Source organism: Ruditapes philippinarum, unplaced genomic scaffold (assembly GCF_026571515.1).
Source record: "Ruditapes philippinarum isolate M1 unplaced genomic scaffold, ASM2657151v2 ctg1138_1_1_1_1, whole genome shotgun sequence".
NCBI lineage: Eukaryota > Metazoa > Mollusca > Bivalvia > Venerida > Veneridae > Ruditapes > Ruditapes philippinarum.
In genome coordinates this window covers 274,123-294,837 of record NW_026856209.1, presented here as the reverse complement: position 1 = coordinate 294,837, position 20,715 = coordinate 274,123, and the positions used below count along the sequence as shown (strand labels likewise).

Genomic DNA, 20,715 nt, shown 5'->3' with positions numbered 1-20,715 from the left:
GTCAGTCAAACATTGTGCAAGGCTCTTGGCCTTGCTTCTTCAATGTGGGTAAAATCAGTTTACAGTATGTGCAGGCTGGTCTGGCTCTTCACTTGTGGGTAAAATCAGTTAACAGTATGTGCAGGCTGGCCTGGCTCTTCACTGGCGGGTAAAATCAGCCAACAGTTAATGTGCAGGCTGGCCTGGCTCTTCACTGGTAGGTTAAATCAGCCAACAGTATGTGCAGGCTGGCCTGGCTCTTCACTTGTGGGAAAAATCAGTCAACTGTATGTGTAGGCTGGCCAGGTGGCTCTTCACTTGTGGGTTAAGTCAGTCAACACACTGGTAGGTAAAGTCAGTCAACATGTGCAAGCTCTGGCCTTGCTCTTCAATGTGGGTAAAATCAGTTTACAGTATGTGCAGTGTGGCCTATGTCTGGTCTTCACTTGTGGGTTTAAATCAGTTTAAACAGATATGTGCAGGGCTGGCTAGCTCTCACTGGCGCGGTAAAATCAGCCAACAGTTAATGTGCAGGCTGGCCTGGCTCTTCACTGGTAGGTTAATCAGCCAACAGTATGTGAAGGCTGGCCTGACTTTTCACAGGTAGGTTAAAACAGCCAACATTATGTGCAGGATGGCCTGGCTCTTCACTTCCGGGTAAAATCAGTAAACAGTTATAATATGTGCAGGCTGGTCTGGCTCTTCTCTTGTAAGTAAAGTTGGTCAACAGTATATGCAAGGTGGCCTAGCTGGCTCTTCACTTGTGGGCAAAGTCAGTCAACAGTATATGCAGGCTGCCTGGCTCTTCACTTGTGGAAGTCAAATCACTTTAGTTTCCAGCTGGGTAAGAGTTAATATATCACTAAAGTTATCACAATGAAAAACATATACTATGTACACACTAAGTTGACAGTTAACAAATTTATGAGCTTGAATTTGATCCACTTAAAATATTTATCTGGTCTTTATGATAAGAAATAAATGCTATTCAATACTTCATTGTGATATACAATGAAAGTGAGGGTAGTTACAAAATTTAAAAATTTCATTTATGATCAATAACAAAATAAAAATATATGCCTGAAACCACATTGAAACAATAGCTCAAATCAATAAATGCTATTCAATACATGTACTTTACTGAGATATGCAATGAAAGTGAGGGTAGTTTCAAAATTTAAAGATTATTTTTTATGATCAATATTACAATAAAAATATGCCTAAAACCACGAAACAATAGTCCAAACCAATATTTATTGTCACATTTGTATGAAAAGCAAGATTTTTAGTTAACAATTATAAACAAGAGCATTTTTTGGGGAATATTGCTCATCTGTTAAATTCTAAGTTTAAAAAGGGGCATAACTCAAAATATTGCTTTCAGTATTATGCCCCTTGTTTAATAACTACACCTTGTCAGCAAACAAACCTGTGCAATATTCTATAATTTCTGCCACTGCAGTTGCTGCTGTATGATAAAAGTAAATAATTTTAAATCACTTGCTCTAAAGCTTCACTTCATGTTGCATGTAAATAATCAAGTGGTCATTTTTATGCCATCGAAGGGTGGCATAATAAAATCTCACCGTCCAACTGTCTGTCTGTGCATCCCCACTTCATTGGTTTGGACTGTAACTTTATCATACATTGTTGGATTTTGAAAAAGCTTGGCACAAACATCTACCACATCAAAACGATGTGTCGCGTTCACGAACCACATCCCTACCTCAAAGGTCAAGGTCACACTTCTATTTTAAAGTTCACTTTATCACAATTAGAGTTAATAGGTACACACAATCGTGTCTGGGCTGTAACTTTGTCATGCATCAAAGGATTTTACTATAACTTGGCATAAATGTCTACCACATCATGATGATGTGTCACATTCAAGAATCACATCCTTACCTCAAAGGTCAAGATCAAACTGAAGTTTCCCTTTATCACAATAAGAGTTTATAGGTACATGTGTACACACATTTGTGTATGGACTGTCATGCATTGAAGGATTTTAGAACATCTTGGCATAAATGTCTACCACATTAAGACAATGTGTACCATCCAAGAATCACATACCTACCTTAAAGGTCAAGGTCACATTACCATTTTAAAGTTATCTTTATCACAATAAGAGTTTATAGATACACACATTAGTGTCCAAGCTGAAATTTTGTAATGCATTGAATAATTTTAAAATAACTAAGTGTAAATGTCAACCATATTAAAACAACATGTCATGTTTAAGACTCCTGTTCCTACCGTCAAGGTCACACTTACAGTTTGAAGGTACTCATTCTCTTTAGAAGAGTTTGAAGATACACATTCATGTCTGAAATGTGACTTTGTCATGCATTAAAGGATTTTAAAATAACTTGCCACATCAAGATGATGTGTCATGGCTAAGGCGCATGTCCGGACATTACATTTGTCATGCATCGAAGGATTTTAAAATAACTTTGCACATCAAGATGACGTGTTGTGTGTAAGACCCATGTTCCCACCTCCATGGTTAAGGTCACAATAATAGTTTGAAGGTACTTGTGTTCATAAGAAGAGTTTGAAAGTACACATTAGTTTCCAAACAGTAACATTGTCATTCATTGAAGGATTTTAAAATAACTTGGCATAAATAGCACTTCATTTCATAAGAACAATATTAAGCAATTTAAGTTACTTTCAGTCTCTTTTTTTATCATAATACTTGCATGCTTAAAGGGACTCCACTGAGGTTTAAAAGTCTAAAAACATAACATTTGAATTTCTTACAGAAATGAGCTGGGGCACTTTAAACAGTGATATATGCAAAGATAGTTAAGAAACATACCTTGAAATAAATTAAAAATCGTATTTTTATGCTTTTCTTAGCCTAATTTGAGTGAAAAGCGTTTAAATGCTTTTCAGTTAGGGTCAGTTTTTTACAATTTGAATAATTATTCTGGAAAAACGGTGTGCGCAAATGATCTGAAATTTTGCACAAAGATTAATGGTATAAACTTACATCAAATGGTACAATTATCTGGAAAAAATATTTTCAGTCCCATCATGTAAAAAAACCTCAGGGCATTCGTCACTTGCGTGACAGCTCTTGTTCAGTATTTTTTATTCCATCAAAGACATTAGGCATCCTTTATCAGTGATACATTCAATAACTTTTTATATTCCATTTATTGTAAGCAAATGTGCATATACAATGTATAATATATCACTGTATCTGCACAGACCACTTGCATAAAACAAAAGAATGCATTAAATGAAAATTTTGCCCTTGCCAACCTTTAATTGTAAAATGAAAAAAAAAATTCTGCAAAACAGTAAAATTTGAACAACCCTTTAACAAACCATATTATTTTTCGGTTTTAGGAAACAATTTTTACTGTAAAGGCATTAAATAAACATATTTATTAAATTTAAAAGTCCTTAAGTCACGATAATCAATGAATTTAGTCTCGACCATGAGTTAAGACTTGGATATGCACTTGTGTGCAAACTAACTGGAATTGATATCAAGTCAATTGACCGAAATTAGTAGACATTGATAAAATATTGTAAACCTGTCCTGGTGTTGATGTTTTACTTTTTTTAGCTCTTAAATTGGTCGAAATTTATAATGTAAGATATGGTTGATTTTATTATTGTATATAAACCAAAAAAAATCTATGCCAAGAGCTCTCAAAGAGCTGGTGCCGCACCTCCATGTACGCAGTCGTTTGACCTGAGTCTATACAGTTGGCTAACCAATATATAAACCTATAGATCTGATGTGTTCCGGAAATAGGCAAGTGAGGTTTTTTTCCCATCTTATCCTGGGGTATAAGCAAACTATTTTATGTCCAAGATTCACTGTTCACATATTACCTTTAACAATAGAGTGATTACCATGTTGTGCTTATTAATGATATATTTAGTAAGTTTTATTACATTCTTTTTCGGTGGTTTATAGAAATATATCAGTGAAATATAAAACTGATATACTCACTGTTTGAAACAGTGAAATTATCAATTTGGTAATTTCACTGTTTTGAATTTTAAGCCCCTTTAAAACGTTGTTTCAGTGAAATACCAGCGTGCACAGTGCTGGAAACCAGCTTAATGACGTGACGTCGTAAATGACGTCACGTTGTATTATTCATTGGCGCGCTTTAAGTATTATGTTAAAATGTCTTTCTAAACGTTTCTTTGCATATAATAAAAATAAAATTTGTTTAGTTTAGTGTAAGATTGAAATCTAAATTACTGTATCATATAAAAAACTATAACACATTTGTTCCTCACTTTATAGGGTACAATTATAGGGAATGATGTGTGTGCCTTTTTAACTTTTTTACATGAAAACAAGTAGTTCTTGATTTAGAAAATATTATAAAATTAATGTATATTTATTATTATGGTTTATGAAGTAAGGGAAACTTTTTGAAAAGTTTATAGTGTCTGAAATTGCCAAAAATCTTATGTTTGTTTCTCAGAAATTTTACCTATTAAAGTGAAACTCCAGGTAAAATGCAGGACTGTTTTTATAATAACCTCCCTGAAAACTAACAAAAGACACCACTAAATTCAAAGCACTACATTGGCCCCATGGCAGAGTGGTTAACAACTCAGACTAGTTATCTAAGGATTGCTAGCCACGTGGGTTCAATGTCAGGAGCTAGCAGTTGTTTCCTTGAGTACGAAACTTTTAGACTGATTGCTATTAGTACTGGTTGGTAATCCAGGAATAGATTCGAGAGTGTTTCTATAAGCTTATAGCTTCGAACACAATCTAACTAAAATAAATTAGTACAAAGTAAAGCACTTCAAGACCCGAGTACACAATTTCAGCGCATTTAAGGGACAAAAATCATTACTATCAAAATGATAGTATTTTACGGTAAATATCTGGCTTACAGCAGGTGCATTCTGTTGACAGTTTCTACTGAGATATCTTAAGAGATTCGGTGATAATAAATGACTTGTTTTAAAAGGGAATCTTATTGTATTCACGCTGAAAGAACTGTCTTGTATTATCATGAGAACGTCAATACAACAGGTTTAATAATCAATAAAAGGAGTATAAAAAAAAAACGTGCACAGTTCTCTCTTGTTATGGTAAAATTGATGTTCATGTCTTTATTATAATTTGTTTTTATTCAATAATGAATGCAAAGGATTTTGTGACAGGTTGTTCATAGAATAGAAGCTATAATTTTGTTGGATGAAATTTCATTTACCAGTATTTATTTGATTTTTTTTATTTTATTTTTCATTTTTGTTAAGTGTTGGATTCATGATTGTTTGTCGCCTAATTGGAAATAGTTAAAAGATATTAAAAATTCAGTTGAATGTGGAAATAGTGTAAGTAAATTGTAAATAATAATATTTATCAGTCTGATCATATTCATGATATTGTAATTTTTTTAAGTTTTATACTTATTTAAAGCTGCATGCCTGCAGATGAGCAAAAATATTTTAACAATAATCAAACTTAAGAAAAATGTACTAAGATTTTAAAGGATACAAGTAGTAATTTATATGTTATATGTGATCAATGACTGATTTTGCAGTAATTTTCATCATATTTCTACTGCCTAAATTTAAAGCAGCAAGGGCTCTGATTTTTGCATATTTTGACCTCTTATTTGGTAAATTTACATGGATTGTAAGTGGTGTTTGCAATGTGTAAATTAATCATTTTCTTCACTTCACATCATTTTACAATTTTTAATGAAAACAAGAATGAATCTGTAGGCATGCTGCTTTAAAACTACAGAGAATATAAATTTTGTCATTGTTTAGATAGTTTCTATTCATTGAGGTAATGTTTCTATTCATTGAGGTAAAAAGGTTTTGAAACATAAGTGAAGTTAGTGGAATATAATAATGTCCTAGTATTTTGATTATGGTTTAAGATAGCAAGCAAATACAGAGATACTAGATAAGGGGAGGTAACTTACTATACAATTCATGACTTGATCAACAAGTTTGTAGAATATTTACTTCATTTTAGTTCTGAAAATTTCTTAAATGGACTTATCCTGAGCGTCAATTTTTGGAACTGTTCATTATCAGTTTTTGGTGATTATCAAGATGAAAGTGGTTTGAAGTTTACAACCTTAACCACTTGGCAATGGAAGCCCCTAAATAAATTCATTAGCTCAGCTAGATTAATCATGTAGAGCTCTTGGCTAAGGTTTTTGTAGCATTTGTTTTTTCTTGGGGTCCATTTAGAATTGGCTTTGAAAAAAGTAACAATTCTTGTTATGCTTCAGATATGCTTTTATTTTTAGGATCTAAAAGGTTACTAATAACATTTTTCAAGAACATTGATTTCTTTTTCTTCTGTTGCTTTTTGGCAATTAATACAATTAAATTGATTGAGTATTTTGTATGGAAGTCATTAAGTACTACTTTGTTTACATTTGCTAAATACATGACACATTATAAATTTCAAATTGAGTGCTACTTTCTTCAGGTTACAAGCATCTGACATTGAAAACTAGTGATTGGCCTGTTTCTAAAGAAGTAAAAATTTATACCTGTCTGCAGCATACTGTGCTTTTAACTTCTTTAAAACAAAAAGGAATACCCTAAGATACTTAGTGTCTATGTATTTAGTCAATAACTGAGCCTCATGTTAAGAGCAAATTGCATGAATAAATAATGTCTATATCACTAAATAATTTACATGTATACATACTTTCATTTTTAAATCACTGTACTGTGTGTACCATTATATATCATTATCGCATGATGCTGCAATTTTTCTTTGATGTTCCTAAACTGTTACCAGGTCGAGAACATTTTCTGTTGATCATACCCAGAGATGCAGCCCTATGTGCAGAAATGATCAATATTTTCTAATAAAAAATTTGAGCGTAGTATATCTTTAAGACTGAATAGATGTGCCAACTACATTATGCTTATGGTTTTCAAAAGTGGTTATTTTAACAGATGCGCATTAACATTGCATGTAGTGCTTTTGATTGCTTTTTGGTAATGAGTTATACTAGTTAAAATAATGAGTATCTTTTATGGAAGTCAAAATACCACATGTTATAAAAAGCTTTATAAACATGTCTCTTAACAAATCTATGCCCCCTTTTAAAGAAAAAAATATCTGAGCCATAAAAAGCCGCAATGAAAATTAAATGATTTTTTTTTGTATATACATACAATGTATTTATATATTTCAGAGAGAAAGAAGTGGATAAGGAAAGAAAATTACGACAAGAAGCCGAGGACAAACTTCAATCTTGTTTACAAGACATGTACAGTAGTAAGGAGGTCAATCAAGAGCTGAGGGAACGACTACCGAGGGCAAATAAGTCAGATCCATTTAAGACAGTACTAAATGAAGAGTCTGAAACAGACCTGAGTTCTATTGAGGAGCAGATTGTTGTGGAGGAAGAGGACAGTAAAGCTTCCAGGTGAGTTTGATTTTTTTAGTCCAGGTTTTTTAGAAGTATGCAATTTATTTTGCTGTGTTTGTTTTACCACATTGACATCTGTATAAAGTCTTGTCCATGAGAAAATTGTTAACTAATCTATGTGTTATATATGACGTACTACCTCCATTTGACTTAGAAATCAAAAGGGGCATCAGTGGCCAGGTGGTTTAGGGTCGCTGACTTCAAATCACTTGCCACTCATGGATGTGGGTTTCAGTCCCGAGAAGGACTTTGGATTCTTTCATGTGAGGAAGCTAATTGGGTGCCTGTTTGTGCCTGAAATAATGTATGGAAGGGCACCAGAGGTCTTCCTCCATCAGTAAAGCTGGAAAGTCCCCAAATGATTTATATTGAGGTGGGATTTAAACCCCAACCAAAAAAACAAACAAAAAAACAAGTTTACTATTGTCATGTACCTCTCTGGGCATCATACTGATAATCTTTAAATAACACACTGCACCTACTCAATGTGACTTGTAGTGATCTGCATGGGGCAGAAAACCAATACATAAGACAGTTCAATAGTATTTTCTTCTGTTACTTTTTAAATATTTCGTTACCAAAAAAACCCCACATTTTTTCCTTAGAAAATATTATATTATGTTTGTGTTACTCACTAAAATAAGCAGACTACTCTTTATTCCATAAAAAAAAAACACACAAAAAACAAAATAAAAATAAAAACAACGAAATGTTTTAAAAGTTATGGAAAGCAAAATACTACCTGAACCATCTTTTGTTTTTTTGTTTAGCTGCCCCACACAGATCTGAGTAGTCACTTATAACCGGAACTTACATTTGTAATTTATTTTTGTATCAATTTACCATGCTTGGAAATAATAATTGTTCCTTTTGTATAATTATTGTTCCTTTGGTATAATTTGAAGCTTTAGGTGTTGTATAGCAGTGCTTTGTAACAGCTGAATCATTCTTGTGTATCATTTCACAATTTCACCAGCTGTTACCAGTGTATTGACATGTGAAGTTAGTTACAGCTTTGAAAATAAGGTTGACTAATCTTTTGGGACTGTAAGTGCACCATGAAGCTGTAACAGTTAAAGTTTGTTTTTACAAGGGGGGATTAAGCTTGGAAGAACCCATATTTGCGGAGTTCCAGATAACAACTATTGGCTGGTGCAAATTCATTGATACCTTTGTCTGAAAGTCAATCCAAATTTGATTGATGCACTACAAATTTGCATCAGAAATTGCGTCAATAATATATTCCGGATAAACGGCATTACTGCACTATCTGTTGGGGGGTGGGGGGGGGTCCATGGGTCAGTGGATAGGGCCATTGACTAATCAAACCACTTGCCACTCACCTCTGTAGGTTCAGGCTGTGCCAGCATCTTTGTATTATCCATGTGAGAAAGCTATCCAGCTAGCTTACAGAATATCAGTTGTTCTACACAGATGCCCATTAAAAATTTTGTGCCTAAAATGATATACAGAAGGGCACCTGAAATCTTCCTCCAACAGTTAAAGCTGGAAAGTCACCATTCACACATGTGACCTACATTGTTGTGTTGAATGGTGTTAAACCCAACCATAAAAGACAAGAAAAAAAACTTACTGTTTCATTCATAGTTTCATCATAATTCTTTTGTGTAACATTTGTTCATTTGTGTTACATTCGTATCTCTGAAATCATTTAGATCCTAGTATCATGCAATTGAATTTTTTTCCAACAATCTTACTGTATTTACAAAAAATAAACCACAAAGCATAAAAAAAAGAAGAAAACATTAATTATTGGTTTAAGTAGAACATTCAAAAGAGGGAAACATTTAAAAGAAATAAATTGGATTTACAACTGTTAATCTTTTGAGTTGAAACATTTTGTCATTTAGATTTGACCACATGTTGCAGGGATTTGGTATTCTGTCATGTTACTAAGGAAGTTATTTGTGTGTGTGTGGGGGGGGGGTTAAGGTGAGTTATTTATGTAGGCATTCTTTCTTGGATGAGATAATTTCCTTCTTCCTAAGAAAAATCATCAATATGTAAGACTTTTAAATAAGAAAGACAACTCCTGATATTATACTTTTTGATAATAAGCAAGTTGTCTCCCTTTTTCCATATTTTGTCAAAAGAAATTAAATGAGTTTATGATTAAATAATGGGAGGTAACCCTTAATAAGCAATATGAATGCTGTATTGATTTTTCTTTAATAGATGATTGTCCTTCAATGTTGTTTGTGATAAAAATGATTAAAATGCTGACATGGACAAGTGGAAAGGTACATTTATTTTAAAGGACTGATGAAAAACAAGACACATTTATTAAAGACAAGTTTTTGTCATAAAATAAAATGGCTTAATCCAAGTAAAAGCTGGGCTTTAAAAAACAGATGAATTTGAAAAATCTTTCAAGAACAATCTCGTTATCAATGTTTATTAAAGAGATTTTTTCTTCAGCTCTGCTAAATGTTTCCCTAAGACCTTTCTGATGAATTAAGTACGGCGAAATCTCGCGCTAATTGTCCGGGAATGTAGCGCCATTTAATTATTAGCGAGAGAAACAGAATCCTTCTCACTGATAATTTGTTTTAGTCTAATGTAACGGGCCTGATAGCGATTTGTGCCTGATTTGCGATGTATGAATCTATCATCTGAAGTTTTTAGCGTGCCGTTGACAGACTATGTAAACAGAAATCCAAGAGAGCTTGAACCTGGTTTGTGATTGAAATTGATTATTTTTCCATATTTATTCGTACGGGGTTAAGTTTCACGAGGTGATTAGTGAAACAAGACACAGAAATTGATTACTACGTGTTTGATTTTGTTTCTTTGGTTCGTAGGGAAAATTAAAAACATTTTTTAAAGCATAGCGTAACTGATTCCAATTTCGGACATTTGATTGGAGCGATAATGAATTTTATATTGCAGGAATTTAATGTTGAGTATCATTGTATGATAAGGGGGTCAGATTTAATTATTTTCCTATATTTCTTATTTTCAACATTTTGTTTCAGTTTCTGTGCCTACATTATGCCACAAACATTTTTAAGATGGCCTCCCTATCTCAAGGCATATGTGTGCCCACTGGGCCCCCTTTCAGACAAAGCTAGATTAAACACTGTAATTAAACCAATTTTCTGAAAGGTGATGTATCATCAAAAATAAGAGCAAATAATAATGTAGAAATAAAATTGCAGTACAAAAGGCCCGCCAATGTTTTTATTGATCTTACACAAGTTTGTTGCCAAATGTCTAAATTATGAATTTAGTTTGTTAGTTGTGGAAAAGCTACTTTCTGCCAAAAATATCTTTGACATTTATAATGCTTTAATTTTCAGTTATAAAACTTTGATAAGGAATATAATGAAAAGAAATTTATAAAGCAGTAATTCTAAATGTGTTAAAAGTAAGTGTTGAAATACCAGCTTTCTCTCTTCACCTGGCACTATTTGTAAAAAAAAATTTTTTTTGATAACTCAACAATAACATGGGATATTTTTAGCAATGATTTAACAAATAAAGTACAGAATCGTCAATGAAGTAATTAAGCCCGGATTGATATACTGTAGTAGTTTATATTTGCAATGACAAGTTTATTGTCGAACAGTACGGTATTAAATGACTGCCGGTCTTTGATTGGTCTCGATTTAATTAGCGATTGTCATACATTTTCCAGCCTTTTCGTCATTGTCCTGTTCAATTGGATGTTCAGGCTGTGTGGCTTTTACAAATCTATCTCCGTGTTTGTTCCCATCTGATATTTAATTTCGGTCCTATTGTATAGCCCTTGAAGCTAAATAAACTCATATCTTCTAGATTGATTCGTATTTAGAGAATCAAGTTTTCTCGTTCTCCGCTTCTGCATCTTTACTCTCGGCAAGTATTTAAACATTTTTCAACACTATGCAAGTTTACTAACTGATCGAAAACAGTTGATACGCTCAGATTAACAGTTGTTAAATACATAAAACGGTTTGTTACGGGCAAATATCTTATTTATCTATCAAACAACAGCTAGAATTGTGAACAAACACAAGCTATTTGGCTGTAAATATTTTCATTGTTCCTAAATGAACATTTGATTAAGATCTGTAAACTTTACACGGAGCACATGTAAATACTTGGCAATAATTGCTAAGAAAATAGATAGATGCTTTTTAACAATATTTGATGATCGAATTTTATGTTTACTGATAGAATGATATGTATGTGGTTTTTTTTTCTCTTTCTATTGGTACAGCAAATAGAAATGAAAATATTTGTGTTGATCGAAGAGTTTGCAATAGATAGTTTTCTGTACCGGAATGGCAGTACACATGGCTTGAAATTTGGGAAAAGTATTTGATTTGGGAATTTAATGAAATAACCTGCTGAAAATTTAAAGATTATGAAGAGTCTAATAAATAATTTAATGAAATTACAAGTATGTCGAATAAATCAGGTATATATACTGGAAAAGCACAAAGTATCTATTTTTGCAGAATTTAGTATTATTTTTTAACAAAAGAAATATGGAAAAGCATATTGTTTTAACATTGGAATTGGGATTTATTGTCATTAAATTAAATGTAGATTATCAGACTCTTTTATATACCCCTAAATCATGATAATAAATCATAATAATTAATATGACATCATTTATCACAGTGTGAAAATAACAAGTTCTTTATTTTTGTTGACCCATTGTATATTTTTTTCCCAAAAATTAGGAAAATCTGGTATTAAATTTGATTAGAAATAGGGTCATAGAATGATGTTAATAACAGACAGTTATAAAAAATTTAATGTTTAATAAAATAATAGGACTAGAATTATTGTAAATTTGGTTTTTCATTACAGCCAACAAAACATGGAAAAAAAGGAGAAAAAGGAGCTGGAATCCACGGATGTGAGGAACAAAAGGGGGAAAACTGCCAAAACTCCCCAAGGTTCCCCTAAACATTCACCAGAACCATCCCCGAAGTCTACCAGGAGAAAATTGAGTAATATTTTTTTAATATTTTTTTTTTCCAATTGTAAATGTATTGAAACATTTTTGAAGTAAAAACTGTAACAAATATGAAATGGAAAAGCCATTTAATGATACATAATAATTATATCTGTCATATGTTGCTGTTTGGATTGAAGTATCCAATCCAAAACGCAAACATATATCAGATACTTTTTCTTGCATATTCTACCGTATTCCATCATATTTTAAATTCTTTACTTTAATAAAACAATTTTCCATTGAGTTTTATGTAATACACTGTAACTATTTTCTTGTATGAAATTACAACTTCTTTCATAACAGCAAAATTACATCATCCTAATTAAGCATGCAGTTTAATTCGTAAATACTGACGTCATTTTAGAATGGTTTGTTTTTAAAATGCACTAAAATGACATCGTTGTATAGCACAGGACTCATCTGGCACTCCCATTGAAATCTAATGAGTATTAGATAATGGAGACTGAACTTGGATATTTAATGTGTATAAGACTGAACTCTAATATTTTAAGAATCTTATACACTTGTTACCTTTTTCAGATTATTCAGGTGACAGAAAATCATGCTCCAGTCCCCAAAATGTTGAAGAAACTCAGTCAAACAGGGAGAGAGCATCTACCCTTCCTTTTACAAATATACCTTCACCTTTACGTGGGTATTATGGACATCCTTTTGGTGCTAGCCCTTATATGCCATACACTGGAAGCCTTCTTTCTGGCAACTATCCAGGTCTGTCAGGAAATCCATTTATGCATTCCACTCAACTTTTACAACCATCAGCTTTACAACGACCTATGACATCTCCAGCATTAAATTCAAGTCTTGGAGGCTTAGGGTTGTCAGAGCGCCACCTTTCTCAGTCTGTTTCTGTCCCTACCTTGGCAGGGGCTGCTACTCTGAACACATCTCCAGATAACCAAACTACAACAACAACCGGTGCTACAGGAGGTCAGAGTTTAGATCCTGGATTTGGTGCAAGTGCAAATTTGTCAGATTATTATAAACAATATTACCCAAGGCATACTTCTATTCTTCCTGATCCACCATTTATGGCGTCTGCTTCACCCAGATTGCACTACGGGTCCGGAACCAGTCCAGGAGCAATGGCAGCAGGGACCAGTCTAGACCCAGATCAAAACAAGCATATAACCAGTCTTCTCAATGAAATAGATTCACAGAGACAGGAAGCTAAAAGGGTAAATTGTAAAAAAAAATTCATTATCCATAATTATTGACTTTAAATTTATCATAAAACCAAAGTAATAAAGGAAAGGATAAAAAAATGTGGTTTGAATTTGTTATCAGACTAAAATGTTCCTTGTACGTTATTAAGGGATTGTGTATTTCATTGAAGGTTTCACTTTTAAATTTATTAATTGCTTTTGAATGTACGGTGTGTTTAGGTACATTATCTTAAGGTTATTATATTGAAGGAAACTGCTAATATATGACCTAAAGTCCAAATTCTGCCATTAATTATTCAGGACTTTGGTTTGAAGTTATGGGAGAATTAAATTCCTTAAAGAAAAATTTACCTTTAATTTGTTCCGACAGAATTTATTAACCTTTTTATCTGGGTTTTTTTTTATAACTTTTCTTGCAGTATTACAAATTTAAAACAACATTATTTGCAATAAGAACTCCTTGCTTCGGATTGGTCCACATCATTCTTTAAGCCAGAATTTGAAAATAACCAATCAGAGTGTTTACAGCTCAGACTGGTATCCCCACAATATTTACACAGAATATATGAGAACCTATCCCTTTTCAATAATTTCAGATAAGAAAGGCAATTATTTTTCTAGAAAAAGAAAGTTCAATACATAAGCAAGAAGGCAAAGTCTTCTGTGATAAAAGAAACCTTACAAAATGTTTTCCAGTAATATTTAGTCTCAGAGACAGATTTCTGTGAGTAAAGTGCATCCATTTTATTGCCCTCATGCTTAAGTATACTTATTATGAAACAATTCATTATCTCTAGTCGTTATTCTTCAGTTGAAGAATGAACTTAGAGACAAGGATGCTGAGCTGGAGATGCTGAAATTGACCCTCAAAACCAAAGGATTAGATCTGAACTCTGACCCCACGGATGCCCATAAAGCTGCAGGTAAGATTTTTTTGGACCCCACAAATATCCAAATTTTTTAATATATGTGTTTTTGTGTAGTTGTTTCATTTATTGGACGTGGGGGTAGGGGTGGCGGCATTTTCACAATTGTTTCTTTTGAGATATTTTGTTAAGAGTATGTTTTTTTAATTCGAAACAGTTATGGAAGTAAATTGTTTTCATATTTTAAGAACTTTTTTATGTTGTGAGGTTTTATGTTAGACTGACAACTGTTTCAGTCACTGGTGACTTCATAGCATTGCATTGTGGGTGAAAATCATCAAAAATTATAATCTTAACTGTTGTTACTCTATGTATGTTATAAATATTCATAGGAAACTAGGCTGATAAAGCTTATATGAGTAAAAGAATTTTGTAAAACTCAGTGGAAATATTGTCAATAAATATTTCAGATGTACACCTCATAACTATTACCCCTAAATTTTATATAATGGAGTTGTCCTGCTTTGAATTTGGAGGAGTTCATTTTTAGTTTGAGAGATTTTAAGATGGAAAAAAAAGAACTAAAAAATTTCAGTCATAAGTTATCAGGTCTTCTGGACAGACTGCATGCATTTTCTAGTCTGGTATGGCACTGTATGGTTTCATAGGCCTACTATTTTCTTCACTGTCATGAAATGTTCACAAAGATAACATAAAAATGATGATAAAATGATAAAATCAAATTGATTCTCAAGTTTATCATAGTTTTGTGATGTAGGGTAATTTTATTCCTATTTTATTCCTTTTACGATAAAAAAAATGACAAATGGTTTTAGTAGAGATTCCATATTCACTGTGTATTGGATATTTTAAAGTCCATTTTTTGTTGTTATTTTTTTTGACAATGAATAAGTCGAAGAAAAACCTATTTATCAAGTTATCAAGTATGATGTAGCAACGGGCGTATTGATTGACGGCTGGTCTGACAAGCAATAACTCGCGATCAGGTATAACGGCAATCTACCTCTCATCTCCGCGTATTGATTCTCCGCAGACTAATTGTGCGGCCAATCATCTTGTATTGTGAAGCAATATTTCACTTTGAAGTTTCGCCGCAGCTTATGTAAACATAATTCATGATGGGAAATAGCTTTCCTGGCAAATTCTGTTCCCCAGCATGTCTCCGGGATTACGTTGTGTAAATTACGAGTTGGAAGATAGAGGCAGTTAGGCAGACAACATTTCCTGAAAAGCGCCCCCTACTAGAAACATGCTGTCATTTATTAAACAGCAATATATTTGCGTGTTAGAAATGTTGGAATTAATATTCAAAAGACACAATCATTGTTTTCTCCATGAGGCTAATGAAAAACATTTTTTTTTTATGAAATAAAATGAAAAATATGGAATTGAGATATTAAAAATGCAGATAGTAATCATTTTATTTTACCGGTAACAACGTGTGAAGGATAAGATCCTTAGTGATGAAAATTCTCCATATTTAAAAATTAATTTGTGAATTCATTATGATAGCCAGTTAAAATGTTGGTTTATTTGATAGTTTTTTGTCTGAATATTTTAAGAAATTATATGGCATATCCCCCTACTGTGACCACACCCAAGAATAAATAGATATTTTCCCACAATTCTTTTCCTAGCCTTGATGATAATTTTGTTTACTTATTTTTAAATCATGTTTAATGTTAAATTCTTAATAAAATTGTTGAAACATGTTACATGTATTATATCTTTTATTGCTTTTTAGTATTTCTTTAATGCAGTAAAGCATCATTTAATTAGAGTGGCTGCCATTTAATTTTTTTGTCATATCGTAATCTATCAAACTTACCATAAACAGTTGTAAAATTAAAGCAGGATAAAGTCCATTTCACAAATTCAGCAGCATGGTACTTTTATCTGTTTCAAAAATTCAGATCATAACTTTGTTGTGAAATTCATTTAAAAGCTTGCATACCTTTCTAAAATTTTCACCTTCGTACATTATGTAACATTCTGCACAGATTACATGGGGAATTTTTTTTTTCTATGAGTATCTTAATTGGTGTTTCTATTAAAACCAGCTCATGCCAAGTCCCTGCCATATTTCCATTCAAGTTATATCTAACCATCTAACATTGTTAATGGGTTTTAGATGGGCAAAACCAGTCATTTCTGTTTGGCAATGGGAGACCTCGGCTATTGCCACCTTGTGAACCTTGTCTCCAAGGACGTTTGCATTATGTTTATAAATTATAGGATTATGTTTTTTTTTTAAATTACACTTCAAACATAAACTGTATGATGACGCTGGGTTACCTGTATTAAAAAAAAAAATGGGGAAAAAATATATATGAAAAATTAATAGTTTGGGTGTCCGGAATTAATTAAATCTGTTTGATTAATCCGGATCGTGGATGGATTTTTTTTATTTAATTTTTTTGTTTTTCGCACTCAGATTTGATATTTGATCGCTATGGCACAGAGTGATTTACATTTTAATATCAATTTAATTTTCCTTGTATAGAGACGTTAATTGTTAGAAACAAAGGATTTTTACAGTCGTTGTTAACATGAAAGCGTATAAAAACGTGTAAATTAAAGTAATGCGTCACCTTATCTGAATGTACGATCAATTTCATATCCATAATGCCAATATAAAGTTCGAAATCTTCCTTTTATCCGCATAGAGACAAAAGGATTATATGTAGATAATATTGAAATAAAAACGAGGTGTTAATGTCGGAATTTTTATAGTCTGAACTATCAAAGATGACGCCCCGATTTATTGGTTTCATATGAATTCTCTATATTTCATTTAATGTCCAAGACCTTTGATAACTTATAGTGATTTTTCATAAATTCATGAAATTGATTTTTTTTTTCTATAGTTTTGATTTATAAGTTGATTTTAAATGGGTGCAATATAATCTTTTAAAAGTGTTATTGTTTTACAGATTGATGTCATATGAATATAATGATAATTGTCATATAAATTAGATGTCCTCTTTAATTGATATCCAAACTATTTCCGTAACTCTAATATATAGATTTAAGTGAAATTTTTCTGCATGTTTAGGCAGACCTTATGTATTCATAAATAAAGCAGCAAAAAACAACAATCTTTCAATATTTTTTTTTGTTTAAATAGTATCTTTTATGACATAGTCTGTATAAAATTTATAACAAGTAAAATTGTTTTGTTCCCATCTTTCTTATATTGAAGAATTGTAACAGAATGACTCTGTTATTTAACAAACATGGATATTTTACAATGTATGTATAAAAAAAATACAGAGTAAAAATGTTATGATGGTATTTTGATAAAAGTTTTCTAAATAAATTAGCAATGATTTCATGGGTGAGACATTTAAATCCATTAAATTCACAACTAATGTAGTAAGTGCATCAGATACAATTCAGGGGATGTCTATATAAGTTAGGTGGTTAAGGTTGTTGATTCAAATTACTTGCCCCTTAATGCTGTGAGTTCAAATCCCACCAGGGACTTTGGATTCTTTCATGTGAAAAAGGTATCCAGCTAGCTTACAAAGCATCGGTTGTGTCTGAAAGACTGCACGAAACGGCACCTGAGGTCTTTCTACACAAATAAAGCTGGAGAGTCACTGTATGACCTATACTGCGTTGGTGCGACATAAAACCCAACAAGATAATTTACCTGTATGTAGGAAATGGCTTTTTTACTTATGGCCAAATTTAGCCCTGTCTCAGAATTTAAGCTTAAACATGATGGGCTTTGGTTGATTATTTCTTATTCATACTAAACTTTTGTTTTGTTTGTAGATCTGGTAGAAGAGGTTTACGCTGCCCAGAAGAAGCGCGATGAGGCGACAGTTGCCAGGATGAAGATAGCCAATGAGGAGAGAGATGACATATTGGCAAGGTTACATCAGCTTGAAATGAGGCTTGATTCTCACAGGTATGTAGTTACCTCCCTTGTTTAACTTTTATACCAGTAATGTAAAGCTATTTATTGAACCATTCTCTTTGAATTTTAATAGTGAATTGGATAGTTTAACAAATTTTGGATAGGAATCAAGCTCTGAATTCAAAACTTGATTAAAGAAACTGTATACCGGTTATAAATCATCCTTTTCATTGATTAGTTTTAATGAAAAATGATATAGATTTGGACTGAAACAAACTAAGTACTTGTTCAGATTTATAGAAAAAACTGATGACCTTGTTTACTGAATTCCTTACCTAGACTTAAATGTTAAAAAGGTCACAAAACTTTTATCTACAAATTATTTTCTCACATTCAGTTATCAAAGCTTATTTTATTTTATAGAGATGAAGGTTCAACGTTTATGGAACGATCTGATTTAGATTTACAACTGGATGAAGATCAGATAGAAAATGAGGTATAGTCTCAACTCTTACCTGCTGGAAGTAAAAAATTATAAGCTTTTGCAGTTGCCATTAAATTAGATCCAGACCAGCCTGCCTACATATGACCTTGACAGTGTTCACAGTTACTATAAACCCAACTAAAGAAAAATAAAAGTGAAAATTTTGATTTAAGTTTATCAAATGATTAAAGGTCACTGCTGTTTTTGCATGTTTTAAGATAATCATTATTGTTGTTCTGAAATTACTTTGTGAGGTGAAATTTACAATTTAAATCCTGAAGAAGTATTCCCTTATATAAACATGGGAGATGTCATAGTTATGAAGTTCATAGGGCCTTTGTTTAACCTTTTTGGACTGACAGCAAAAAAATATTGACAGTATAGACTTATATCAGCATTTATATTCTTCTCTTTACCTGTTGTCTGCAAAAATTATAATTCTGCACATGAAACCCCTTTTATTTACAATAGACCAGTCTACTTTTAAAGCAGGTAGAGTCCATGTTGCAAAAATTGTCATGAAAAAGGTATGTTAAATTGACTCAGACAGTAAACCTACTTTACAAACAATTTACCCATACAATTTCATTTTATCAAAAGTACATGAACAATGAAGGTGTCTGGTATTGAACCAGATATAACACAGCCCAAAGTTTTTTTTTGAAAATATTTTTTGCTTTGTATCTTATTTGAAAGCATTCGTTCTAAAAGATTCCCATTTTTCACATCGATTTTTTATTCTGCGCTTCTTTGTCGCAATGGTTTGCCGTTGAACGGCAAAGTTTAATTTTGGATTCTGCTATTCATTCTGCACGAAAGTTGTATTTTATAATTGATTAAGCCGTGAAAGAACTGTATGATTATCAATTTTACATTGACAGTGACAGTGTTTCAGTTATTAAATAAAATATTGTTGATATTGATTGATAATAAAAAAAGTTAATAAGTAGGCCAATTAATATGTAGGACATCGGAGATACATATAAAATAATTAACACATTTTTGCATAGTTTATTTAGTTTGTTTAAAGAAAGTTTAGTTATCAAGTAGCCAACAGTGCAAATATTAATGTTTTTGTTATTTCGTATTTCTGTATTTGAATTTGTTTATGGACACAGTATGCAAAATTTGTCTAAAATTAAAAAAGCCCCAAATAAAAGCCACAAAAAACAACAACAACAGTGTGCTATATATAGCCATAATTTGTCTTCCCTTTGACTCTTAACCTGTTACTGGCAACTTGCATGAATTTTCACAGAGTTATTTCCCTTTGTGAATTTGTGAACTTGTTCTTACTACCATGAATTGGAAATAGTCTAGCATACTGTCACTCATTTGACAGCTCCTTTCTGAAGGTTTTATTGCAATTTGACCACATATTAAACACAATATACATGGTTGTAGGCTCTGCAAATTTTTACCAAATGTATTAGTTGTTTTTGAAAAAATGACTCAAAAATTGTTTATATTTTCAGCATATGTATTTTACTACTGTCGAAACTTGACTCACAAATTGTTTACATTTTTAGCATATGTATTTACTCTTGACTCACAACTCGTTTTAATTTTCAGCAAACGTATTTACTGCTGTTGAGACTCGACTCACAACTTGTTTATATTATTAGGATAAGTATTTGTTGCTGTCAAGAATTGACTCACAACTTGTTTATTTTTTCAGGATATGTATTTACTGCTGTCGAGACTGGACTCGCAGTCATCGGGAGATAAAGACATTGCAGCATTTACCAGGAAGGTAGAAGAGATGAGACAAAAGCAACGGGAGGTTACTCAAGAAGAAATGCAGATTGTTATGGAGCAAAGAGATGTTGCCCTGGCTAAGGTAAGCAAATAAAACATGCATATATGCCCCTATTACCTCAAAATTATAAAAAAATAAATGTTCCACAGGAGTTAATTTGTTCCTTATATATATTGACAGAA

General features: G+C 32.2%; 1 protein-coding gene across 1 annotated transcript in view; it reads left to right on the top strand.

Moving 5' to 3' along the window:
• LOC132745794 (centrobin-like) overlaps positions 1-20,715 on the top strand; it is a 46,206-nt gene that overhangs the window by 4,302 nt on the left and 21,189 nt on the right. The window contains exons 2-8 of the mRNA XM_060734773.1: positions 7,146-7,379; positions 12,204-12,346; positions 12,895-13,550; positions 14,350-14,461; positions 18,206-18,341; positions 18,714-18,786; positions 20,453-20,614. Of these exons, the coding sequence (XP_060590756.1) occupies positions 7,146-7,379; positions 12,204-12,346; positions 12,895-13,550; positions 14,350-14,461; positions 18,206-18,341; positions 18,714-18,786; positions 20,453-20,614 (1,516 nt within the window). The remainder of the gene's footprint in view (positions 1-7,145; positions 7,380-12,203; positions 12,347-12,894; positions 13,551-14,349; positions 14,462-18,205; positions 18,342-18,713; positions 18,787-20,452; positions 20,615-20,715) is intronic.